General features: G+C 49.6%; 6 protein-coding genes across 6 annotated transcripts; 3 read left to right on the top strand and 3 right to left on the bottom strand.

Moving 5' to 3' along the window:
• Window positions 1-2,815: 2,815 nt before the first annotated feature.
• Window positions 2,816-3,303, bottom strand: HOO65_070358 (uncharacterized protein; the record flags this gene model as incomplete). The annotated part of the gene is made up of 2 exons (XM_071005194.1): window positions 2,816-2,909; window positions 3,011-3,303. 2 exons carry the CDS (start codon window positions 3,301-3,303, stop codon window positions 2,816-2,818), a joined length of 387 nt encoding a protein of 128 aa, XP_070857076.1.
• A 2,555-nt stretch (window positions 3,304-5,858) lies between these two features.
• Window positions 5,859-7,877, top strand: HOO65_070357 (putative kinase C1B1.02c; the record flags this gene model as incomplete). The annotated part of the gene is made up of 1 exon (XM_071001313.1): window positions 5,859-7,877. One exon carries the CDS (start codon window positions 5,859-5,861, stop codon window positions 7,875-7,877), a length of 2,019 nt encoding a protein of 672 aa, XP_070857075.1.
• A 355-nt stretch (window positions 7,878-8,232) lies between these two features.
• HOO65_070356 (putative transcriptional regulatory protein C15D4.02) lies at window positions 8,233-10,311 on the bottom strand (the record flags this gene model as incomplete). Its single annotated transcript, XM_071001312.1, has 1 exon — window positions 8,233-10,311. One exon carries the CDS (start codon window positions 10,309-10,311, stop codon window positions 8,233-8,235), a length of 2,079 nt encoding a protein of 692 aa, XP_070857074.1.
• Window positions 10,312-17,903: 7,592 nt separating this feature from the next.
• HOO65_070355 (rhomboid family membrane protein) lies at window positions 17,904-18,557 on the top strand (the record flags this gene model as incomplete). Its single annotated transcript, XM_071001311.1, has 1 exon — window positions 17,904-18,557. One exon carries the CDS (start codon window positions 17,904-17,906, stop codon window positions 18,555-18,557), a length of 654 nt encoding a protein of 217 aa, XP_070857073.1.
• A 168-nt stretch (window positions 18,558-18,725) lies between these two features.
• Window positions 18,726-19,698, bottom strand: HOO65_070354 (uncharacterized protein; the record flags this gene model as incomplete). The annotated part of the gene is made up of 2 exons (XM_071005120.1): window positions 18,726-19,337; window positions 19,393-19,698. The coding sequence occupies 2 exons, from the start codon at window positions 19,696-19,698 to the stop codon at window positions 18,726-18,728; spliced, it is 918 nt and encodes a 305-aa protein (XP_070857072.1).
• Window positions 19,699-20,873: 1,175 nt separating this feature from the next.
• Window positions 20,874-22,299, top strand: HOO65_070353 (Hercynylcysteine sulfoxide lyase; the record flags this gene model as incomplete). Its single annotated transcript, XM_071005034.1, has 2 exons — window positions 20,874-20,973; window positions 21,050-22,299. 2 exons carry the CDS (start codon window positions 20,874-20,876, stop codon window positions 22,297-22,299), a joined length of 1,350 nt encoding a protein of 449 aa, XP_070857071.1.
• Window positions 22,300-25,602: the final 3,303 nt, after the last annotated feature.

Here is a 25,602-nt window from a genome sequence, read left to right as displayed (position 1 = left end):
CGGTTGTAACCCTATGAACAACCCTTATTCGATTTCTTTCCCTTGGCTTTCACCGTTTTGCTCACCGCCTATTTATCCAACCATAACCATGGTCTCTGCTAGTGCTAGCAGGATGGGATGGGATAAGCTAGCCAAGCTTGCTCTTTGACTCTTTGTCTGGAGGGAAAGGAAGAGACAGCAGGGACAGGATGGGACAGGATGGCACAGAATAGGCCTAAGAGAGACAGGCAGAGCAAGAGAAGGGAGGGGCAGAGACACGAGACATTTCAGGCAAAAGACAAGACAGAAAGACCAGGACTGCGACTAGGATCGGGGACTAGGACAAGGAACAAAAAGCCAAGATGGATGATTTGATCTTATGATGACATGGCCAGCCGGCCGTGAGGTGGGCTGGACTATTAGTTTGATTTGCAGTTTTGGCCACGGGCGTCTCCTCTAGTCTCCTTTCCTTTACTTTAGCCTGGCTGATATCAGCGTGCGTTGCGTCCTTGTGCCCCTGTGTCGTTGTGTAATTCTGTGGCATTCTGGTCTTTCTTGTCTTCGTCTTGGTTCTTTGTGCTTCCACTTGCGGCTTACTCATGTGTGTAGGTATGCATGTATGTGCACATGCACGTACACTTAGCTGCTTTTCTCTGCTCTTCTGTCTTGCTCTGTTACGCGCTCTCGACATGTGACGCCGCGCTGCAGTATTGTACTTTTGCCTTTGCTTTTTTTTCTTTTTCTTTTTTTTTCCCTGTTTTTAAGTTCTTCCTTTTCGCCTCTTCTCTCCTAGGAGAGTTGTTGAGAGAGCTTTTCGCTCCTATTATGCCAGACCAGGCCTAAGAAAGGTTACCTTCATGTGCAGCTTATGTAGTATCACCACCAGCAATCAGCGGCACCACCACCACCACCACCAAAAATAGAAGACGTGGTCCCCGCCCTGCGACCAGCAACAGGCACCAAGACGCTCTTCTTTTACTTTTTTGTTCGTCTTGCTGGACCAGCCGCCGCCGCCACCACCACCACCACCACCACCAACACCACTTACGACGACTCGCCACAGAAGGGCCGGTGTTCCTCTGACAGTGGGGTGGAGAGAAGTATTATGTACTTTGATGGACACAGACATCTATATGGCACCTGGATGTCACCACAACTTATGGTAAGAGAGAGAACAAGAAGAACAGGAGCTGATTCGTGGTGTCCACAAGTACGCAAGTGAAATAGAAAAAGGAAGAGAGTCAAAGAACGAGTCGCAAGACGTCCGCTCGGCTTTGGGCTTTGGGACCTTAAACAGACAAAGGAGCCTAGGCAGGAGGGAGTGCACTACAGGCTGAGAGGAGGGGGGGGTACGACCTTGGAATACAGAAGGGTGTGGTTCCCCAAAACAATAGTCGGGGCGTGCAATAGGGCCTACTAAAACAAGCTTGTTCCTTTGCTTCAGTGTAGAATGCACCAACTAGAGAGGCGCGAGGGGGTGTGAGACGTTGCTGCTAGGGCAGCTAGCCAAGCGACAAAGCCAACAACGCCCGATTCTCTGCTAGTCTTGCCCTTCGCGTGGGATAAAGGAACGGAAACCTTGGGGGAGGGGAGTGTCTGACCGAATAAAAGGCGAGATAAAACATTCAATAAAAGCGAGAGGAAGAGGAGACATCCGAGGCTGGAAAAGAAACAAAGCGGGAAGAAGGATGGACGAACAGGATTGTCAAACAATCTAGAGAATGATAAACAGGTCCTTAGCTACTGGATGGCGCTGGAGGCGCGCTATAGGCCTCTTGCCTGCAGCACTGCTGCAGAGCGCTATAGACGACTGGCTGCCGACCCCTGCCCCCCCCCCCCCCCACACACTCTCTCTTCTCTTACAGAGCCCTGTCGCTCTATATTCAGCGCCTGGCTATACGGACCGAAGGCCTCTGTAGCGGCCAGTAGCGCCCCTGTACATTTTTATCTCCATTCGTCGATAGTATGTATCGTATAGTATGGTACGGCATGGTACAGCATGGGTATAGCACGGTATCGTATAGCATTAGGGCCCGTCCATCTTAAATAAACCTCGCCCGTACCATGCTTGCAAGCCTGCTTCAGAGGCCTAAAAACAACAAGCAGTGCTAGCCGAAGCCTGCTTTTTCGTCTCCCACACCACCTGGCCGAGACTTTTCTAGGTCTAAGCTTCAGTGCGAGCGAGCCTTGGCCCAGGCAAACCATAGCTAAAAAAGCAAGGGACAGGGCCCCTATAGCAATGCACTATAACTAGCCGCAAAGTATATGCAAACCTCCATTCTATAGGCAAATTTGCTGCTGCTTGGCTACCTGTAAGCCCAGTGCTTTTTTTTTTTCTTTATTTTCTCTCCCTTTTCTTGTCTCCTCTTTCGTCTTCCCCTCTTGTTGCTTCTTTATTTCTCGAACATCCCACTGATTTCCACCATTTGCATTGTGACATCTGCCCCAAGCCCAGGTCCAAGCCCAGCCCAGCCCAGCCCAGCCAAGCCTGGCACTGGCACAACCACTCGTTATACACTACGCTGAGCTGCTGCAGAACTTGTGCTCGCCTATATAACCATTCTTATCATCCTATTAGCCTCTGCCCTGCTTGCTGCCCCTACCTCGCTCGCTTCTGCCCTGCTTGCTCTGGCCCTCTGGCCAACTCGCCCTGCAGAGGCGCAGCTCGTGTTGTTGCATCATATCATGGCTTTCCTCCTCAAGTCGGTCTTTTGTGCGTGCATAATAGCATAACCTATCAATAACATATTATCGTGCCGCATGCACAAATAAACACTGTATCCATACCGCCATGAAACGTAGATACACCGTGTCAGACGCACAGTACAAGCCAACGTCACTTTGTGCTTCCCCATTCCCACCCATTCCCATTCCATTCCCCATTCTCATCCTTTCCTTCACCCTCGTTCTCGTTCTCGCTCCTCTCCCCCCTGCGCTTGGTAGAATAGAATAGGAGCAGCCCTTGTAGTGGCCCCATTCTCTTCCTCATGATGATGCTTGCCCCAATCTGTCCAACAGCATCTGCACCAACCCGTGTGCCTCTGAATCCATAGGCCCTGTAAAGCCCTCGCGCTGTACCTTTTGTGTAGCCAGGACTACGGCGAAGTCCAGACCTGCCGGTAACCCTGTGCTGGAATAGGCGGGCTGGTTGGTGCCAGTGGTAGAGTCAGAGGAACTAGCAAGATGTCTGGAAATATTCTCCTCGCCGTGGCCGTTTGGGCTGCTAATGACTTCCACATTATCCAGGCTTGCCTGGCGTTGCGTCTCATCTTGGTGTTCAATCTGGGTCTGGGCCTGGGCCTGGGCCTGGGCTTGCATGCACATGCTGAGCCCAAACAGGGCGGCTGCAGTAAATGTATCCCCGGCGCCTAGGGTTCTGTACATCCCAGTAGGAACGGAAGGCAAGTTAAGTCAGCTTCAGCTCTGCAATGTTCTGCAAAAGTGCAAAGGAAAGAATAAGACAAGACAAATGCGAGACGATTCGGGATCGGGAGGAGGCATCAAAGGCGAATAAGAAGGAGAGGGACACAGAAGCGCAGTAGAGTCAGACTCTCCTCGCCCCTCACCTTATCTCTTCTCGCCTTGTTCAGCTCCTTCTTTCTCCCCATCCCTTTCTTCCGCCTTTCCAAGCCTCACCCCAACGCCTTCGCCTAATATGGGCCCACAACAACTTATCCTACCACCGGGCTTTGCGCCGGGTGGTGCTTGGTGAGAATCTGGAAGTCGTCCGTGTCCGATTCCTTCAGGGGACATGAGTACACATCTGCGCCTTGTGCACCCCACCCCACGTACAAAAGCCCAGCTGTCTGTTGACCTGTTAGCAAGCGTAGCCATTGCAAGACGCTTACTCTTACAGAGTAGACAAGCCCGTTCTCAAGCCCGATGATAGCCGTATCCAGCCACAATACCAGGCTCATAGTCTGGTGGAAATGGGGGAAAAAAAACTCACACAGGCCCTCGTGAGATAAAGAGAACGTCGGCCAGATTTGCAGCTTCCTTGAGATCTGCTTGCCTAGGCTTATTTAGGCTGATTCTGATAGTTGGGATCAGCCGTGTTAGATGGCCTGTTGCGAAGAAACTCGAGAAAACCGTGCAAAGTCTCCAGAAGACAGGCCTAATAGCTAGTGGGATAGACAAGCAATTCAGGCCAATTGCTGCCTACACTCATACTTCTGTGACTTATCATGCGACACGCTTCAAAATGCCGCCACTGCGGTTCCTGATCGCCTACCCCATTGGCCGAGCTCATGAGACCATCCAAAGTGAATTCATCCAGATCGCTGTAGTCGATGCTTGTCTAGCTTGCGTTTGCTCCTATGCCACTGCGCTGTCTGGCTCCGACTTTGGAACACACATGTACTCAAATCTAAGAGCATGCGAGGGGGCGGGCCTGGCTGAGAGAGGCTTTAGAGTATGGGCTCCCAATGATTGTCGTTGTCCCGCCTCTGCTTGCCTTTCTTGCATCATTCTGGTCTATTGCGTTTGCCTTCCTGCTGTCCACGTTTCGCTCCTCGTGTTGAATGTGCTGCCCCTCTAGCCAAGAAGCCGGCCGAAGATGGGGTTTCCTAGGGCTGCCTAGAAAGCCGTCCCGATTGAAGCTTGATCATGGCAGTCGTCGTAGTAGTCTATGCACATCCCAAGGTTTCTGGCGAGCTCTATCCTAGGCTTGACGTCGAAAGACGCTGGGATGGCCTTCACAAGCAGCACTGGAGGTGTTTGATAGCGCTGCAACAAGATGCAATCTCGGCTGACACAAGTGCATGTCTAGGAGTATGAGCTGCTGAAGCAGTTCGAATGAATTCCCACAGTTCCTTCCCCGCCGTGTTATCGGCTTCGTTGCGCGCAAGCTTCTAGTCTTCGACTGGACAGTAAGGCACGCTGTGTTAGGATAGGGATAGTTGAATTGCTAGTAGGGCTTTGTAGAGCCGTAGTGGGAGGAATGATCAACTTACTCGAGGATGATCCACATAGGAGGCGTCTGCTGGCCAGGCGCCTTGGTATGTCGATCGGCTTTGATGGCTCTTAAACCGGCATGAACAGACTAGACCAAGAATGTAAAGAGGAGGTGAATGGATAGCCGTGGCTTGGGATACGTTTCTAGGGTATAAACGGTATGATCTAGGGTTAAAAGTGGAGACCCACAGCTGAGCCCGCGGACTCGACGGCGATGGGTTTGAGTAAACACGGCACCCAAAAGTTCGCACTATGGATTGGAATCTTATTGCCGTTGAGCTCTACGTTAATGCTGTAGACAAGTTTGATTTCGTCAACTCCACTCTCGCCATTTTCCAAACCTAATCAATGCACTTTCTGGTTGAGCTGTGATGACGTCACTGGTATCAGCAGAACAAAAGACACCAACCAGCACTTAGCTCCATCTCTGCGTCTCTGGATGTAACCAAACACGAATCAAACTTGGATTCATCATCTTTTCTTTTCCCTTCTTTGTTCGTCGTGACCCTTTTGCTTGCGGGCCACTTTCCTAAGATAAGCAGTAAAAGCAGCATCCCTCTCTTCTCCTTTGCTTGTTTGTTTCCTTTGACACCTAACATACGTCGTAAACAATCGGTCATTTCCTGTACGGTGGTTCCTGGCGTGCATAGTCACCAAGATTGCCGCTACAATTGCTGGCTCATAGGGTAGCTAAAGCTAGCCTGATATTACCGTATCTTACTGCATTGATATACCTGCAACAAGCTCTCGTTATGAGCCATACGCCCACTGAGAATGGCCAACGAAGTGATGGCGACGACCTGGTTGAGGTATGCATCCTCACCGGTTCCTCCTGCTTTTGGCTGACTTTGTATCAAGACTAACGCCTAGCGAAGGTCCAATTCAATCCTACTGGCATTCATCGCCGTAAAAGTTCGCTTGTAAACATGGAGAACCCGCGCCCGCTCACACCTGATAAGCACTCCGCACGGCAACATCACCGGTCCACTACTGGTCCGAGACTAACACGCCCGCGTATAAACCGCGCCCCCACAGAGTGCATAGTGCACCAATTCCTGGAGTCGCAGCGACGTGCGCGTGATGCCGAGGCACACAGGGAAGAAGTTTCGCGGGATGCTGATATCGAAGACTCTGTAACAGACGGAGAGGCTACCGCATCTGAGACTGATGGCGGGTTGGGGGAGCATGAGGATAGCAACCAACTGTGCAGCGATAGTCTTGGAAGCGAGGATGATGATCCATATACTTCACACCGTCCACTCCCACACCGTCTCCACACAAAGAAACATACTACGGCGAGCTCCACTAATACACCGGACGACACTACATGCTACTCTCCACCCCAGGAAACAAACTGCTTGGGTAGTTATTGCGGCCAACCCGATGAGCAGGCGTGGGTCGGGGCTATGAGCAAACCGCGTGTTGTGACGCCTGGCCAGTCACGACGTAGCTCGCCACCCGAGATAAACCCGACGCCCAGTACGCCAGCACCACAAGAGCCAATAGATCGACGGACACGTAAGAAAACAGCAGTTAATAAGTTTGGCGGCCATGGAATGGTTTCTGGTATCGACGATGATAGCGCCAGTACCAGTGCCAATGCTAAACCTATGCTGAAATTCAGACCCAAATCTAGAACCAAAGCCAAATCCAATGCCGATATCGACGCAGCTGTAGCTGCAGCTGACCCCGCATCACTACACAGCCGTCATCTGACAAAAAACCAACTCACTGACATGGTCTGGGGCGTGCGCGAGCTTTCGCGACGTCTTGGGAGTGTTCGCATCAAGGCACGGGTGCGGTCTATTTTTGTGCTGACCAAGATCCACGATGCCGCATTGCTAGTGCAGACACGGAATCTTGTGCACTGGTTATTGCACCCGGCTCGTGGCGCGCGTTACGTTGTCTATGTTGAAGAGAAACTTGCTGCCCACCGCCGTTTCGATGCTGTAGGTCTGCGTGCTGAACTCGTTGCGCTACATGAAGAAGCTGGCGACCAGGAAGCAGCAGTAGAGGTAGGGCAGGCAACGCACGGGCGGCTACGGCTGTGGACGGCAAGCATGTGCCGTGATAAGCCAGAGAACTTTGATTTCTGCATCACATTGGGCGGTGACGGCACAGTGCTATATGCTGGCTGGCTCTTCCAGCGCGTGGTGCCTCCGGTGCTAACTTTCTCGCTAGGAAGCCTAGGCTTCCTAACCAAGTTCGACTTTGCTAAGTTTGAAGACACGTTGACACATGCCTTTACAAATGGCGTTGTGGTCAGCCTAAGATTGCGTTTTGAGTGCACGGTGATGCGTACACGTGCACGTCATCCGCTGCCGGCTGACGCATCGCCGGGATTGTATGAGGAGGAGCTGGAGAGGTTGCAGATGCGCGATTTGGTTGAGGAACTGGTTGGTGAGGAGAGAGATGACCAACACACGCATCGACCTGACGGTACGTTTGAGATTCTCAACGAAGTGGTGGTCGACCGTGGGCCAAACCCAACCATGTCGTACATCGAGATCTTTGGCGACAACGAGCACTTCACATCGGTGTTGGCCGACGGCGTGTGCGTGTCAACGCCAACAGGCAGTACAGCGTATAATCTTGCGGCAGGCGGGTCGTTGTGTCATCCGGACAATCCTGTCATGCTGGTCACATCCATCTGCGCACATGCACTATCCTTTCGCCCGATAATCTTACCAGACACGATTGTCTTGCGGATTGGCGTGCCGTATGATGCGCGCACAAACTCGTGGGTTTCGTTTGATGGCCGTGAGCGCGTTGAGTTACAGACTGGCGATTATGTCACCATCAGCGCTAGCCGCTATCCGTTCGCTTCAGTGCTGGCTGATGGCGGTGGCCGAAGCGAGGACTGGGTCAATAGCATCCGAGGCAAGCTGGGATGGAACACTCGACAGAAACAAAAGGCTCTTGACCAGAGCTGGGAGAAAGACTAAGTATGATGCACGGCAAAGTGACTGAGGCCGACCAACTGATCACCTTGCATATTGATGCTTTGGATAAATGGCAAATATAGTAATATAGACAAAACCTCTCTGTGTAGAGGCTGTGCGCGCGACAAGCCCCTCTAATCGCAACAGAGAGCAAAGATTAACGCCGATCCTGTATGCCTTCCCCTTCCTAAGATGACTAAAAGCATAATTCTACAAACTCCCCTAGGGTATTTGATGACATTAAGAAACCAGGAAAAACAAAGGTCAAAATGTAAGAAAAAACAAACATAAAAGGAACAAAGGGCAAGTAAATGGCACATGTATATCTAACCTCCCCACTCCCCCCATACCATTGCACTCACCATGATATTTCCCAGTATCGCGACTTCGTATCTACTGATCCCGGAATCAAACCTCGTGTGCCTAGATGCAACGTGGCAAAGCGTGCACGCAAGTCGAATTCCACCGCTTGCACCATCAACCGCTTGCTCTCGGGAATGGGCTTGAGCATTGGCACTGCCGGCGGTAGCACATGGGGGAGCAAAGGGGGTACTGTGCCGCCTGGAACAGATTCAGGGCCGTACAGCGGCATCCCAAACTTGGCTGGAAACGTTGGAGTCGACGCCGTCTGTGTATAGCGTGCCCCTGGGCTTGTGGAGTACATGCGTGGCGAGCCGTCATCACCAGGGCTGGAAACTGAGCTCATGCTAGGTGAGGGGGAGCCCATAGACGATGGTGACTTAATCAGGGGCGTTGATGGCGTGATGTTAGGCGGGGGGACAATGGGCATGGTGACGGTTGGCACTGGAGAGGGCGATGGTGGTACGGGGATAACTGGCGGTGCTTCCTCAAGGTCCCAAACACGTGGACCGAGACCGTCGCCCTCCTCTAACATGGCGATATACTCGCCGATGCGTGCAGATAGTTGGCTATCCCACATACCCTCTCGTCGTGAGCTGCTCTGCAGCAGACGAATAGCCCGCCGGCGGATCACAGGGTTGCGGCACTTGGTAGCCACCACATAAAGCGGAGGGACGATGCCAAGATCAGCGCTGAAGCTAGGCTTGATATGGTAAGCCGTGTAAGAGTCGTTGATGCCCGGTCGTCGGTGTGGGCAGGTGTTCAGATTGCTACAGCGTTGCGTGGTAGCCCGGCGCTCCTCGTCCCCAACAACTTCAGCTGCAAGGTTGACGATGGCATCAAAATAGTTTTCAAACTGGTCAAAGGCAATTTCTTCTTTGTTGAAGGTCATGAGGAACAAGACAGTCGTCATCAAATGGGTCATCTTGAGCACGGAAATGCCCGCTTTTTCTTGGTATGAAATGCCTAGCGCAAAACGGCTCATTAGAATATGTTGATAGGCAATGCCCCAGGACTCGAGCTGGTCCTTGAAGCCCATTCCATATTGTAACATGCGGGCTGGAAGGAGTCCCATGGGCGCGCTGTTATTGGTACGTTGTAGTGTGAAGAAGGTCTCAGTGAATCTGAAGATAGTCTCAAGCATCTTGTCCCAAACGATGCGCGCTTCGATGAGGCATGTGAAGCGCTGTGGTAGATTTATATGGCGGAAGGAGTTGAAGTTACTGGCAGTCTCGCTATCCAACTGAGGCGACCCGATATCATCAAGGGGTTTCTGGTTGAGGCGGACTACATAGGGATCTGGGAAATGGAATGCCATATCGTAAGACTTGGCCTGAATAGCGAGGCGAGTGAACATTTGCAAGAGCTCTTCCTCCACCGGCTCGCTTTCATCCTGAGAGATGAAAGCCCTGCGCTGCTCCTTGCGGAGCTTGTCCAACAAGCCTAAGCCAGTTTGGATTTGTATGATAGCCTGGCGGTGGTCACCGATAAAAGAGTCGAAACAGGCTAGTAGCACAATGGTCATGAGCTGTAGCCGTTTGGTTGCCTGAGTGTCGACCATTTCGTGAACTATGGCGCCAAGAGCCTTAGCATAGTGGTTGACAGCCACTGTCCAGTGCTGTTTGAGGTCCGGGTGCGGTTCAGCAGATGGTGAACCAATAGGGGAGCTTGGGGGAGACTCTGAAGACTGCTCTAGAGTTTTGTAAAGGGCACCGAGAGCGATGACCGAGTACTTGACTGCGTTGGAAGTATGGCATTCACGTAGAACAGTTTGGGTCCAAAAGACACAATCAAAGTAGCCAGAGAGCTCGGCGGCGGTTTTAGAGCGGAATAGCTGGTAATAAGGCACTTCTTCATCAAGAAGCTGAAGGGGTTGTGGTACGGGGTAGTAAAGTGGTGTGAATATAGTTGGAGAAGGCATACCACTGCCAGGACTGCCAGGACTGACAGGGGAGAAGCGCCATTGGAGTTTATAGGAGTGACGGTTAGGGCTTGGGCTGAGACTAGGGCTAGGAATTTTGAAATAACTCCTAGAAACCCTGCCAGGGAATGGAAAGGCCCGGCTTGTTGTAGCCATCGGCGTTATAGGGGCTGAGGCAATTAGCCGGGGCTTTGGTGCAATAGAAACAATTTCGTGTCCACGTGCACTCCGACTAGGTGCTGGATAGCCAGCACATTGCCGCCGCGACTTCTCGCAGTTGAAACAGGAGGGCCGTCTCTCATCACACTTGATCCTACGCTGTCTATAAGGGAAGAGGGCAATATTGTTAGTGACGGAGGGACCGTGTATGTGTGCGTACAGCTGGTATGTGATAATGGCGTGTGTTGGGTAAAAAGAGACAGAAAACAGCAAGGGGAATGATATGATGACCTACTTGCAGTTGCTGCAGCCAGTCTTGACTTTGGGCTTGCTGGTACGCATGCGTTTTGGCTTTACTGGAGTGGGAGTTGTGCTAGGGCCTGGGCTTGGGCTAGTGACCTCAGACTTGATGCATCTTGGACTTAGAGCTGCTAGACTTGGGGCTGGTGATGGTGTTAAGACTGGCCCTTCTTGTTGAAAACTACTTCCTTTAGTTGAAGCTAAGCTGGAAGCAAGGCTGGGAGCAGGCAGGTTAAGCCCAAGCCCAACTCCTCCAGACATCATGCTAGAGGATGATGGTGAAGCATTTGCCGAAGCGGAGTACGGGTGAGTTGGTGGAGAATCTGGCGAGCTTTTTAGATCCTGAGTTTGAGTTTCTGGAGTTCGCCCAGAAAAAGGACTGAGTTGAGGTGAGGTTTTCATTATGAGGCTAGTGAGCCCCCCTCATTTAGGGCGAAGGCCTTGAAGCAGGAAGGCAAGCAAAGTCGAGCAGATAGTCGGGGGGTGGACACAAGGCCCAGTTGCTTGAGGCTTGAGCTAAGAATGAATAGAGTAAATAGGGATTGAGGTTAAATTGAGATCAAGATCAGATATTAGGCCGACAAGGATGGCTAAATGGTGTCTGCCTGAGCGGAAAGGGAAGTGATAGATCTGATGTGTCTGTTCCGTCGGCAGTTCTTAGAAAGACGGATGCACACGATGGGCTGGGGGGCGAAAAGGACAGTATTTCAGAGATGGAACTGCAAGCTTGTGTTAGAATAGCGGAAGAAAAAAAACAGAATAAATAAATAGTATAAATAAACAGTGTATAAAAAAGAGAAGTGGATGTCTTCGGTAGAGGACGCGAAATGCATCGTATTTGAATCAATCGGAAATTGAGACCCCAAAAACGGTAGGAAACAAGAACAATGGGGAATTTGTGACTCTCGGGAAAGAGAAGAGAAAGCGAAGGGGAAGGGATTGTGTCAAGGCTTCCGTTCCCCGTCACATTTGTGTACAATAAATGTGCTGTGCTGTGTTGTGCTGTTTAATAATGTTGTGTACGGCGGGTGCATATGCTATAGGCTTGTTGTTTTGAGAGCGGGGAGGCTGTGTGTATGTCTCGCTTGTCTTCTCTTTTTTTGTTTTACTGCTCCGAAGCTCAGGATTTCCATCTTGAAGAAGCACGGAGAAACCAACCCGAGCTCTCTTATATGGAAAGCAGCGAGTGTAAGTGAAGAGCAAGAAGAGAGAGTGCAACAGCTCAAAGAGGAAAAGAGCATTGATCAGCGAATCGTTCAACAAAATTAAGCCGGTCGCTGGTCAGCCCAAAACGGAACCCACGCACTGCGTGTCTCCTAGTCAAGATGGGAAGAAATAGAGAAAAGGAGGCAACAAGACTAGATAGGATGTGATGAAACAATGTGCTTGGGGATTGGTGGCTTGAAGTCGTGGAAGTTGGACTGTTGGCTGTGCTAGTTAAAGAGGCTAAGCCTATTTAGAGCACTAGCTGGCTAATGTCGATGTGGTACATACGTACATATATATAGTAGGCGATCCTTCTAATCGCCTACCATGCAAGTCCGAAAGGATAGCAAAAGAAAACAAACCAGGCGGTGGCTAGTTGTCAGCGCGAAAAGGCCCAAGGTGGCTCGCTTGTATGTGAGGTCTTGTGGTATTGTCTTCTTAAAGTAGATAGACACAATGATAGGCGAAGCTCAATACATGTAACAAAGGAAGAGAGATATATGAACGAATAGAAGATAAGAGAGTAGAAGTAAGACAAGGGATGAAAATGATAAAGGGTTGAGAAGATACTTAAAACAGGCAGTCCGGAGTGGCTTTAGGCCTGAATTTGAGCTTGAGCGAGAAGAAGCAGAGCATGAACGGCAAGTTCTTGAGCGGAGGAAAAGGAAAAACGATGTGAAGATGTCAGGATCAGAAAGCGTGCATGGTACAGGGGCCTATAAGCATGAGGAAGAAGTGGCTTAACAGAGAAAACAACATGGGCAGACGAGGAAAAGGAAGGGGCCAGGTGAGAAAAGAAGGCCAAGATAGAAAGAGTTCCTCCTTCAACCAAGACACAACTTGACGTAAAGTAGGGGAGGAGCTTTCTTTGCCTTGATGGCGCGCACAGATACTGTTGGGCCAAGACGAACAACTAAATGCACACAGTTCGCCTCAAGAAGAAGGGCGACAGAGATATTCGAGACTCGACTTCAACTCTGAGACTTGAATCGTAGATCAGCAAAGCCGAGAAAAGCGCACTGCAACGGTGCAATACGGGATGGAAGGGGGGAGGAGAGAAAGTTTGTGATTAAATGTGACTGGTTAGAAGAGGGAAGAGAGCGCAGACAAACTCGCAATTTTTGAGCAAAGAAAGGGAGGATAACAACGGGAAACAAGAGATATAAGAGCAAAGAAAGGGAACAAAGAAGAACAAAAGAAAATAAAAAGGTGTTTGTGACTGGTCAACACTTGGTACCAGAACAAAAAAGGAAGCACAAGATATATAATTACAGGCTCCTCCCTGCATATGTCAAGTCAGTCATTGTATTAGACTCATCATTTTTTTTCCCTCTCCTTCTTTTGCGGCTTGATGGGGGACTGCTGCGTACGGTGCGCAGAATAGAGATTTGCATCTGAAGCTGAAGGAGAGGGAGGGCAAAGCGTGCAGTGCAGACTACAGTGTGTTGTGTGTACATAGTACATGGTGTTGGAGTATGAGAGAAGGGACAAAAAGAGAAAAACAGCTTGGCTAATCTTCTCTCAGTTAGAGAAAAGACTGAGCAAGGAGAAAAGGGAAAAAAAAAAAGACCCCGCCACATCTTCATCAGTAGCATCACCACGGCTGCCATTCTATCAGCCAATCAACCAACCAGCCATTAGTTCAGCGCCCGTGCAGTAGCAGTGCAGAAAAATACTGCAACTCTGTAGGTGCAATGCATATTGTCCTGCAACAGTGGATGCTGCTACTTGCTGCAGGTCTAGGCCAGAAAGACATAGTACGAGTCAAATTCAATCGCAGCTTGCATTGACTTGACTTGTTGTGGGCAGCAGAGCAGTCCCTTGCCAAAATCTCTCATTAACAACTCCAATTCTCACGGCCGAGAAGGGGCTAGACAGACCTTGACGGAGGGGTGGCCAGTTTTAAAGCGAAGTCAAGCGGGCAGCAACAGCGGCAAGAAACCGGAAGAGCTACTGAGAAAGTATTCTGGATGCACGGGTTTTTTTTCTTTTCCCTTTCTCTCCTTCCAGAACAGAAGCCAGAAGCAAGGAATAGCATTAGTAGAGCGAGCTGTCTTACCTTAAGAACAAAGGCTTTTTTGGTCTTCCGTTCCGTGGCGCGGTTCTAAGGTTGCTTTTATCCGGTGAGCTTAGGGAACCATAGGAACGACTAGAAACGGAGAAAGAAGTTTTGTGAATATCTGATGAACAGTGAAGAAAAGAGGTGGGAGGGGCATGCCCCTTTGAAAAACTGTAGGGTGAAGAATATTGTCAATAATAGATGGTAGGATACTGTGCACAAAAAGCTTTTGCCAAGCAAGGTATTCAACGATAAACAAAATATGACAGCTAGGAGCAGGCTAGGATCTAGGAGCTAGGACCTAAAGCTAAGGGAAGCCATCCCGTCTGTCCGCAGGATATTTGCGATCTATGATAACCCCAGACTAGAAAACTAGTTCAGTAGTTGTTCTAGCGCAAAAAACGCCGGAAGCGAAATCAACTGTTTAACGAAACTGCCTCGAATGAACCTTGTCCATAACGAAGCATTCGTTGAAGCAAAAGGCCAGGTCTAAGTAAAAAACCAAAGCCAAGTCGCCCTTGCTAGCTGACTAAAGACACAATTGGGTGGGTGGTCGTCTGAAACAGGCCTCGGCCCCCCACCGTCTGACCAGCAGGCAAAATTGAACCCTGGTTTTAGTGCCATCGCTGCCTGCCTAAGCTTTCAAAACTCAGCTCAAGATCAGACCAGACTAGCAGCCCGGCTTATTTCAGCTGAGGGCTTGGAGTTAGGAGTCGAGTGAGTGTAAGAGAGCTATGTTGTATGGAAAACAGGTTGAAGAAACCCAGAAAAATGTGGGGTTTCTGCCAACTTCAACAAGCAAAGAACTGGCAGCTTTCGTGCGAAGTTAACTTACTTGTGATTGACTTGACGACGAGTTTCACAAGACTGAACCCGGGGGATGTTTGAATCAAAAGAAGGCAGGACAAGCTAGCAATAAGGCTGGTTGTATGGAGCTAGCAAAAGAATGCAAGGCAAAGGATCAGGGCAGGAAAAAGCCCACCGCAAATCTGTTGCAGGGGTGACTCCTTAAATCTTGGTGGGGGTTTTCTCCGGTTTGATAAGTTTGCTTTTCTAATCTTCGTGATTGCAACGTACAGTAGTATATGGCAGCGCGTTGGGCGATAGGAGTACTTTCTCTTTTTCCTCTTTTCTTTTTTTTTTTTTTCGGTAGCGAGCTTGGAGACAAGGCGATTCGAAAATTCCAGGCAAACACACCTGCAGCTGCACTTGTTGCACTTCACACCAGCGGCTCGTTAGAAATGAAATGGAATGTTTTCGGGGTGTCGTGCGTATGTGTGTGACTCTGTCCAGGCATGGAGATAACGTCGGGTGATACAGGGAGAGGGAGGCACCGCCACGTCGAAATGTCATGGGAAGAGAAAATGAGGTGGACTGATGTGATGAGTACGGCTTCCAAAGACGGCAGAGAAAAGTAGTGGAAAAGGTCGATGGTATGGCTGGTTTCTCGAGATGAGAAATACACATGTGTAGTCCTCCTGACAGGTGGCAGTTGCCGTACCCGCTAGGGTCAAGTCACACACATATCAATTTCAGCGTTAGTGCCAATGCTAGTAGCAGTGCGAGATATCGGCTCAGATACGACGATGTAGGCATCCCCCTCTCAAGTTATAGTCGGAGAACATATCTCTTCTAGTTAGAGGAGATAAAAGGCGTTGGCTTGTCTACTCGCAGTAAGCCAGGGAGGCTGAGAAGTAGGAAGGAAGGCGATGAAGGATGCCAAGCCTGGGCCATTGAGCACGGGCTAAAGGGCTGAAGGTCTGAAGACCGGCAGACCTAGAGAGTCTGGTAGATAAAGAGCCCCCTACCAGGAGGAAACGGGATAGACAATTGTCAACGGCAGTCCACATGCAAGCATTTAGTGCCACTGCATATGCTTCCAACACAAGGCTGTACCTCAAAGCCATTACACTGCTTTACTTTCCCTTTGAAGGCTCGTACAGGAGAGGGTAATAGAGGGGAACCAGGCGGAGTAATGCTAAGCGATGGCTAGGCTAGGTTAGATTGAATCTCCTCAATAATAAGCAAAAAATAAAAGAATGGGTGTGATCAAGACTGTGCTTTCTTTGGGGAGGAAGCCTTAGGAATTACAAATTTTTGGGGTCCTGGGAGGCAAAGAGGGGTAAATTCCCATCAAGAGAAAATAAAATTTTACTTGCCCTAAACTTCGCACCTTCCCTCTTGGTCATGATGAATAGCTTCTTTCTACTGTTAGTTGGCTACAAAAAATAGCCAATCTTGAGAATAGTAAGAAAAGAGAAAGAGCAAGCCCACCTTACTCATCAAATTCTTCACAGCGATTTCTATTGCCACGCGGCGGTTTGTTCCGTCTGGTTCTGTGCATTTCTCTCTTATTTTCTCCTAGCAATTACTTGCATAACAAAAGACAAATACTGCGCACTGTTTCAGCGTGCTGTCCAGCTTCCGCTTGTCTTGTTTCAAGAGATTTCCTCTTCTATTGTTCCCACCTCGCCTCACTCATATAACACATATTAGATAGATGTACGTCGGGTTTCTCTCTGCGTCTGACTGCCCCTCCTCTTGCCTCTCGCTGCCCAAGCAATGGTTTCACATGCTTGCCTGATGCTGTGCACTGTGTGACTGCGAGGAAAGGGGCAAGAGACACTTGGTACTGGCCGAGAACTGGCCATCAGGCGACTTCATCTGAGCGCCCCTCTTTGCATGGCACTTTGCCCTTGTCTGTCTCTTTTTGCCTCATTATCCCCTTGTTATACCTGCGAATTTTCGATACCACTTCTCGTGTCCGCCGTTTTCCACTGCATCCTTTGGAATCAAGTATCCTAAGTCCCCCTCAGTCTGGAGGAGTCTAGCTTCTCTGAATCCTCGCTTCCTCCATGCTTACACCAAAGTCAACCAGAACTAGGCTAAATCCCGCCGTCCGCTCGGCAAAACGTAGGGACCGAAGCGGAGTCCTCAGTTTGCAATGCGGGCTTCCTTTTCTATTTGCTGTTTCTTTGAATCATCTCATATCTCTCTAACACGCCTAGCTTTTAGAGAGTATAGCGAAAGGGCAATCTAAAAGAGCCTGTTCTATGATCATGTTATGGCCAAGCCAACCAACTGCTTCGAGTCAAAGACTTGCTACTCTGCTGAGGCTCTTACAAAAACATAGGGCATGCTAGAGCTTTAAGCCCCAAAGTCTTACGGCTTTCTAATAAGCTATCCATATCTATGGGATACCTTGTACTTAAATCTTGGCCCAATGGAGCACTATTTCCCGAGATTCCGAAAGCAATCAATAAGTGCTCTGTTTTTGTTGCTTTCCATCTCACATGTTAAGTGAATATGTCTGACATGCGTACAACTCCCCACATAAATACCTTTTTCGTTTCAAGGGCACTATACCCCCACCAAGCAAAGATGGCCTGGTCTGTCCTCTCCTCTCTAAATCTGCCATTTGGCGTCCGTCTCGTTCTTTAGCTATGTCTTGTTTTCTGCCTAGGTTCCTGTGTAGACCTCTTGCTTGTGTCGCGCCAATGCAGGCATCCTCCCGACACATACCAGCAATCTGAGGCGAGCCAGTCCTGTTGTCACCCGTCAACAACAAGCCACATTAACCAAGCACCATAGATGCATGCCCAATCTCATTGCTGCAATGCCATCGACTCGGAGACATACATCCAGACATGCCCATATGTTGTGGTAATGACACTTGACAACAACGAACTGTGCAAGGTTACGGCGGCTCGTGCGTCTGGCCAGTTATAGGTAGGGTTGCATCAGGGTTGCATCAGGGTTACCATTAAATACAAGGGTTATGTTAAGTCCTTGAGTGTGGAAAATCCTCTGTGCAACCAGGCCACAAAAGTTCATCCGAGATCACGGCCACAGCCAGCCCTCGTCGCAACCACCTTCTCGACGTCTAATGCTCCGAGATTAACACACCAATAACCCTTGCATTGGTCTCGCAAACCCTTCCTTAGGACTTCGCAATCCGCGACCCGCAGAATAGGTCTCGACTGCACCGATACGTCCCACAATACTGTTGCAGCCAACTCTAACGATGGCTAATCCTAACCCCACCACGAACAAGACCATCTTTGGCGAAATCCAAACCGATACGCCTGCATGGCTGCATACCTCTGCGATTGTGCTAGCTGCTGCCTCCGGACTGGCTATCCTTTTGCCACCACGGCGCTTTGACTTGCGGCTCCTCGTACTCAGCTCGACCTTCTCACTGTCGACGAGCCAACTGGCCTATGACTACACTGGGAAGTCTATCATGGAGCGGTTTGGTAGCCGGATGGAGGCAATGGGCGCGTTAGGCACACCAGAGTTGAGCGACCGTTCCAAAGAGGTCAAGCGATTGCTACGCGAGGAGAAGATGCGGAATATGACGGATGCGCAACGCGCAGAGGAGGCGCGCAAGCAGCGCGAGAAGGACCGCAGCATTCTCCAGAAGCTGTGGCTTGGAGACGAGGGTGAGGACTGGAAGGAAAAGCGGATGGTGGAGGACCGCAAGGCACTGGAGGAGGGAAAGGGGATCTCGGGAATTATCATGGACCAGATATCGGACGTGTTTCACGGCAACGATTCTAAAGATAAGAGCGAGAAGGATGGGGGGATAAAAGCGACTAGGCTTCAAAATGATGCAGGAGGAGGGCGGAGAAAGACGCCAAAGAGGGATTCCATTGCTCGCTCTTTTTGGCGCTTCTAGACCGAGCCAACACGATTTATTTTGCAGTATAGGGGACCACTTCAATGCTGCCCAATAAGCCAAAACAGTCCGACCCGGCTAATAACTCATGTACATTAACCTACCCATCCCGACGCCCGCAAAGGGATGCTAAAATAGAGAGACTTGACCCCCGTGCCTACAAGGCTTCTACTGGCCTGTTTTGTTTTTCTGCTCTTTCTTTGCCTTGCCCTCAGCCTTTTTCTTCTTTATGGCTTTTATCTTCGATTTTGGTTTGGGCTTGGGCTTAGGCTTGGGATTAGGCTTAGGGCTGGCCTTTGATTTGGGACTCGGGCCGGCGCCTAAACCTTTCTTTCCCATTCGCCGGCCCTCCTTGCTACTACTAGCCATCTTTCTGTCATATGCTAGAACCCAGGCCTCGAGGTCTTGTTTCATGCCCTCAGGTTCGGGCTGGCTAGGGCTTATCCCACGCAAACGGCGCAGTGTGTTTCGTTGCTTTTCTATGGCAACCATGCGGCGTCGAGCCTGACGGGGCATGTTATCGAACGGATGAGGTTGAGTTCCAGACACTTCAGAGCTTGGATGGGGGATAGCTTGGGATTCCATGATAATATGAGAGTTACCTGTAACAGCTGCTGTATCAATATCAAACTCGGGCGACGACTTGAGCGGCAGCATATTACTGCTAAGCCCTTCATCGGATGTATCCCCCAATGGTATGCTAATGAGGACATCTGATGTCTGCTTGGGTCCTTGGGACGCAACTGCACTGCGGTGGATAGCTTTGCGGTGTGAAGTCGTCTAGACAAGCGTTAGCGTTGTTTGTGTTTTCTAAATGGGCACTGAGTTTGCGTACCGATATTTTCACATCAGCCACCTTGTCGTGGGCAAGAGACCCTCTAGTGGCGTTTCCCCCTACCTCCGCATAGATATCACCATCAGATCCAAACTTAGGTAGGCCTAAATACTCGGCCTGGGCCTCGACTGCATTCCATAGAGCATCCGTGATGTGTCTCGATAGAGAACCAGGCAGTCTCGACTTCGGTTGCTTGGCTGTTCGCGTGACCCCCGCTGTCTGAGAGCCCAAACCTCTGGTGGTTGCAGCGAGCTTTTTCCGTTGTCTCTTTGAAAGTTTAGTGCTGCCCGTCGACATGGAAGACATTGGAGCCTCTATTGTAGCTATGTTAGGCAGCTATACTAGGTACAGAAGAGACGAGGGGAGGGATAAGTCGTTGAGTTGTCGGTTTTTGCGATAGACGGCGTTCGTGATTCTTTTTTTACTGGCCAAGGGCACTTTCCTGAAATTTTAGAAGATTAGCTTTAGTATTGTTTGTCTCGTCCTCTGCAGTTCTTGTCTGCGCCGACTTGGAAGCTTGCGTTGGGCCATGACGTACCTTGTCAAGCCGGGCCTTCTACGTGCATGAGATCATTGATCTAGCCTAAGAACGCGTGTATAGATGTTTTTTTGTGTTTCGCTTAATGTTCAAGAAACTGAGCAAATAGTTCTGCAAACTCTAGGCTATGTACGAGAAAAATAAAACTAAAAGAGCTAAAGACGACTCGTTGTAACAAATTAGGTGACAACATGCATAACGTTTGAAGCTTTCTTTCAGCAATGAGAAATGAGGTAAGTTGTTATCGATAAAAAGATTAAGCAGAGACTTATCTCTAGGGTTATGTGCTTTTTAAGCCGCCCGGCCTAAGTCCTTTTAACCCGCTTCTCAGGGTTCTTTTCTTGGCTCGTGACTCAACCATAGTTGCTGCCAGCCAAATCGTCCATGAAGCCTATCCGTAAAAATCCATTTGCGACCCAAGCTAGTGTCTGTCAAGCAACGGGGCGACATGGCGTCAGAGCGCTGTGACCCAATAGAAGCCATCATCTTTATCTAGACCACCAGCCAACGCCGAAGAGCGGGCGCCCTTTACTCATGTCATTAAACTTGTCACTTTCGGCCCAAAAGTCCTAGCTTGGTCTGGTCTGGAGGGAGGCCATTGATTGGGCTAGGGCTCCGCATAACGGATTTGGAGAGGTGCGGGGCCTGCGGACTTCTGGGCCGAGACTATATTCTAGCGTTAACAATAAACATGATACCGAGCTTTTAAACTGGTCCAAGCTATATCTTGAGCAGAGATGCGCAGGCGACCAAAGAAATAGCCAAAGTTGGAGACCAACACAGCACTCCTGAAAGAGCACAGCAATATCGCTTTATGTCTAATATCCTCCCTTATCTACATAAATATACACACTGCTTAGTCCTACCAAACGCCCCGAAAACTTCCAACTACAACGCAACCCCTTCCTTACTCTGACTATATTCTTTGACCACTTCCATAGCCATGGCAACAGAATCCAAGACCCAAGAGCCTATTGCCACTTTTGGTAAAAGCTTGCTGGCTGAATTTCCCCAGGACAGCTCGTACCGGAACCTGAATCACGGTGAGTTTGCCAACTCCCCGCATCTTCCGATAGCGGAGCCCACCTCCAAACCCCGCCCGCTAATATTTACAGTCAGGCTCCTTTGGAACCTTCCCGCTCGTCATCCGGGACAAGCTGCGTGAGTTCCAGGATATGGCGGAGGCGCGGCCCGACCCCTTTATCCGCTATGATATCAAGAATCATCTCACGGCATCCCGGGAGGCTGTGGCTAAACTACTAAACGCGCCGTTGGACACGGTTGTCTTTTGCAGCAATGCCACGACGGCAATCAACATTGTGTTGCGTAACCTTGAGTGGGACAGTGATTGCAAAGACGAAATACTCTATTTCGAAACTATATATGGCGCTTGTGGCAAGACCATTGACTTTGTCGTTGACTTTAGCTATGGCCGGGCGTCATCCCGTGGCATCCCTATCCGCTACCCCTGTGAGACCGAGGAAATTGTTGCCTGTTTTCACGAGGCTGTCAAAGCATCTCGCGCCGCCGGCAAGCGCCCCAAGATGTGTGTGTTTGACGTGGTCACATCGCTGCCAGGCGTGCGTTTCCCATTTGAGGCGCTGGCCGCCGCGTGCAAGGAGACGGGGCTGATGTCACTTGTCGACGGCGCCCAGGGCATCGGCATGGTGGACATTGATCTGGGCGCACTGGATGCCGACTTTTTCCTCAGCAACTGCCACAAGTGGCTGCATGTGCCGCGGGGCTGCTGTGTACTGCAGGTGGCATTCCGAAACCAGCACCTGATGCGTTCAACGGTTCCAACATCGCACGGGTATGAGTCCCGCACCGGCGCACGCTACAACCCGCTGCCCACCAGTGAGCAGTCGCCGTTTATCACAAATTTCTCGTATGTCGGCACCATCGACACATCGCCATTCCTATGCGTCAAGCATAGTATCGAGTGGCGGCAGCAAGTGCTCGGTGGTGAGGAGCGCATTCGCACATACCAGCGCTCGCTAGCTGAGAACGGCGGTCAACGGGTCGCCGATATTCTCGGCACAGAGATACTGCAGAACAAGGCCGGCTCGTTAACAGACTGCGCCATGATCAATGTAGCCCTACCGTTGTGGGTGGGTAAGGCTGAGGATGCGCCAGCGGGTGCAGCTGTACTAACGGCCCAGGAAGCTACAGTAGCTATTACGTGGATGACAAATAAGATAATGAGCGACTACAAGACTTGGCTTCCCTTGTATATGCACGCGGACCGTGTCTGGGTTCGGATCAGTGCCCAAGTATATTTGGACATGGAGGACTTTGAGTTCGCAGGCACGGCGCTCAAGGAGCTGTGCGAGCAGGTAGCGAAAGGCGGGCACAAGGCAGAGACGTGAAAAGAGGCACACGCTTCATTTGGACGTTGAGTATTTGGAATGCAGATCTTGGACAAACAATGTGCATATTTCAGCTACATGTGATAGTATAGATAGAGCACCAATCTACAACCCCGTTCGATATTTGATTGTCTTGGTGAAACACTAACTGGAGTAAGGCCCAAAAGGAAGGCTCAAGTTGGTTGCCTACAGAGGGGTTAAGGGTAAGAGCGCGAAAGCTGATTGATTGTTGACAATCAAACACATCCATAGCTAAAACACAAGAGACAAAGGAGCAGAAAGGCGCCCACAAGCCTGTGGAGATCTTACAATGAAAAGGGTAGGATATATGTTAGGGTTAATAGAAGGCGGCATCCGTGGGGGCGAAACGAAATGATTTAAGGCTTTACAAGATCCGCACTAAAGCAAAACAGAGGGTGGCAAGGAAACATGGGTTGAAATAAAAACAGTAACAGAGAAAGAGGAAATGAAATAGCTTCGAGAAAAGTTGTGAGCTGCAAGCCGCAAGCTGACGAACGAGGGGAGGGGCTTCCAAACGAACAAACACGAATGGCGGTGTTACAAGCTAAACCCAAGATTCATGCCAAGCATCGATGATGTTTTTTTAAGCGAGGGAGGAAGCATAAGCCACATTGTGTACACAAGTACATATGTGAGTACCAGTATTAGTAATGTACATAGCATGCATAACTACAGGGAAGAGCTACTTTGTAGTGTTGGACTGTGTGCTGTGTTTGTGTATACGTAAGGTGTAGTCATATCTGTGAGCCCATGGTGGCCTGTGTTATTGCTCTATATTTTCTTCGACACGGCTGAGATTGGTGTGTAACTTACATAGCATTAAGCATGTTAGCATTAATTTGCACATGGTGAGCACATGTGATAGTTGTTGATGCTGGGGACTCGCTGAGATGAAGGTGCTCTTCATAAGGTGTTTCTAATATTAGCATAAAGGAGAAGGGGGAGTCCTCTATTTCCCCCCCTGTCCTAGCCTGGTTTAGTTTGGCCTGCCATGAGATAGGATGGGATGAGAAATTTACGTTGACATTGAAGACACAGAAAGTTTCTCAAACCCTCAGACCCTCATTTTTTTCTAGTCCCCAGTTTCTTTGCAGCTGTCAACACGAGTCTTGTGAGAGTGAAGAGGGTAAAATCTCCTGGCGAACGAAGAAGAGAGAAGATTGTTTGTGCATGTGCGTGCACCTTTGTTCCTATGTGTGTGTGTGTGCCTATGCTTGTGCGCCAGTCTTGGAACATTCTTTTGCCTCTGAAGTTTGTGACTTTGTCTCTAGCAGCGATCAGCGACTCTGCAAACATGAAGCAGGCATGGCTGAGAAGGGAAAAGAGCCACAGAAGGAAGGCAAGGAAGAAAGAAGAAGAGGAAGTGGGTCGGCGAGGCCTGGGGCTTCAGGACTCTAGCACCCTGATTGTGTTTTGTTGGCTACTGGCTTGCTCTCGGCTTGGCCCTGGCCTTTCCCGCTGAGTGGTGGATGTTGGCTGGCCTAAGCTTCATTTGTGCCAAGTATTACTGTATTTCTGAAGCATGGAGGTCGCTTGATTGGTTGGGTTAGTATCGAATGAGAGAAGAGGAGAGGACAGGAGGGACCACCCGGGTTTGTGCTTGTTTGTGTTTGTGCTTGTTGCTACTTGTTTTGGCCACGCATTTCGAGAGTTCGTGATTATCGAGAGATAATTTAAAAAGGGGTTCTAAGCTAGTGAGTGAGCTAGTAGTAGCCCTAAGCCGGCTTGCTTCAGTAATGTGGCGTCAATAGGGAAAGAAATGGAGAGATACAGAAGAGTATGCACCATATAGTGCGTGTGTGGCGCGGGGCGCCACACCTATCTGGAAACAGAAACAAGTTAGTGGCTGAAAGTTTGGGGGCTAGAAAAAATGCTAGCGCAAGCTTCAGGGGCTCTTCAAGTCGCTGCTGAAGGCGCTGCTAAAGCTAAACGACACAATCAAAAATATGCCTTGCATTACATATATAACAGGGGCTTTTTGAGAGACTTGACTTGTGTAATGAAGTTAAGGCTGTGCCTCAGCCAAGATGTCGATCCCTGCCTCAACGGGCGTTTTGGGGACCGAGGGAAGAGGGGGAAGAGGGGATTCATAGCCGCATAGTGAGAGATGAGAGAGCTTGTTCCGTTCCGTCAGCGCTTCTCGGATGATTGACATGTTCTGGTCTTGGGTTGGGCTTCGAGGTAGAAATGGTGACAAGATGATGGCGGGGCTGTATGTGAGATGCGGAGAAAGCTATCGTTTCTATTTGGTTCACAACCTCTTGATGCAGAATTGTTTGTCTCGTTTTGCTGGGCTGCCTTTTACGCTGGTTGATCTACTGTTTGATGACTGATGAGCTACAAATACAGTGGTTCTTGGCCGGTACCCTTGCTGTTTGACCCCAGTCCCCTGGCTGCCTGTATTGCTATCTACTGAGCATCTGCTATAGCGGCGTTTTTCAGGGCCTGGGTGGTCGGCTGGCGTAGTGTAGAGCTATTTTGTGCTCTGTTGGGCTGTGACATTCTATTATTGAAACGGTTAATTCTATTGACAAAAGGTTCCTCCAGCCTTTTTTTATCCAAATGCTTTTTTCTTTGTTATTTTTCTTAATATTTTTCTTTATTTTATTTTTCCCTCTTTTATTTTTCGCACCCTTTCCATTCTCTGGTTTATGTTCTTTATTTTCTTCCTCTGTTGTGTGCTCTTTTGCTTCTTCCTCCCTTTGCCCAGACTAGAAATCCACGGTCAATCAGAACTTCAGCCACGCCTGCTGATGACGACGATTTGACGTCTACTTATTCTTACTGGGTCAAAAGAAGAATCCACCCATAAAGAAGCACCGCCCGACACAAGGACATCAAGTAAACGTCACAACTTTTACCTCGTTTTTATTCCTTTTTTTATCCTCTTTTCGCTGCTTAACGGATCAATCAACCCACCTGATTAATGCCCAAAGTCCAGTCCGAGCATTGGTCTATTATACATAGCATACAGTCTTCTTTTGCTCGCGCAGTCAATTTTTGTCTCGTTTAGTGCTTTTTTTTTATTTTTATTTCCTATCCGGCTCATCTTGTCAATCTATCCATCAACCTTGATCTTTTTCGAGGCCCCATCTACCGTTCGCCCTATACGATCCCGCCGCGCTTTCCCACCTACACCCGGGCCACCTCTAAATCCATTAATCATCACGCAATAACGCCCTTTCTGTTCTCCTTCACCTATCCACCTGCATTTGGCCTCTTTGAACGTCTGTTTCTGCTATTTGATCGACTACTGTGATCGACCACTGTCCGCCACCTGCC

This window comes from Ceratocystis lukuohia (assembly GCF_044167205.1).
Source record: "Ceratocystis lukuohia strain C4212 chromosome Unknown Supercontig7_pilon, whole genome shotgun sequence".
Lineage (NCBI taxonomy): Eukaryota > Fungi > Ascomycota > Sordariomycetes > Microascales > Ceratocystidaceae > Ceratocystis > Ceratocystis lukuohia.
This window is presented reverse-complemented; position numbering and strand designations above follow the sequence as displayed.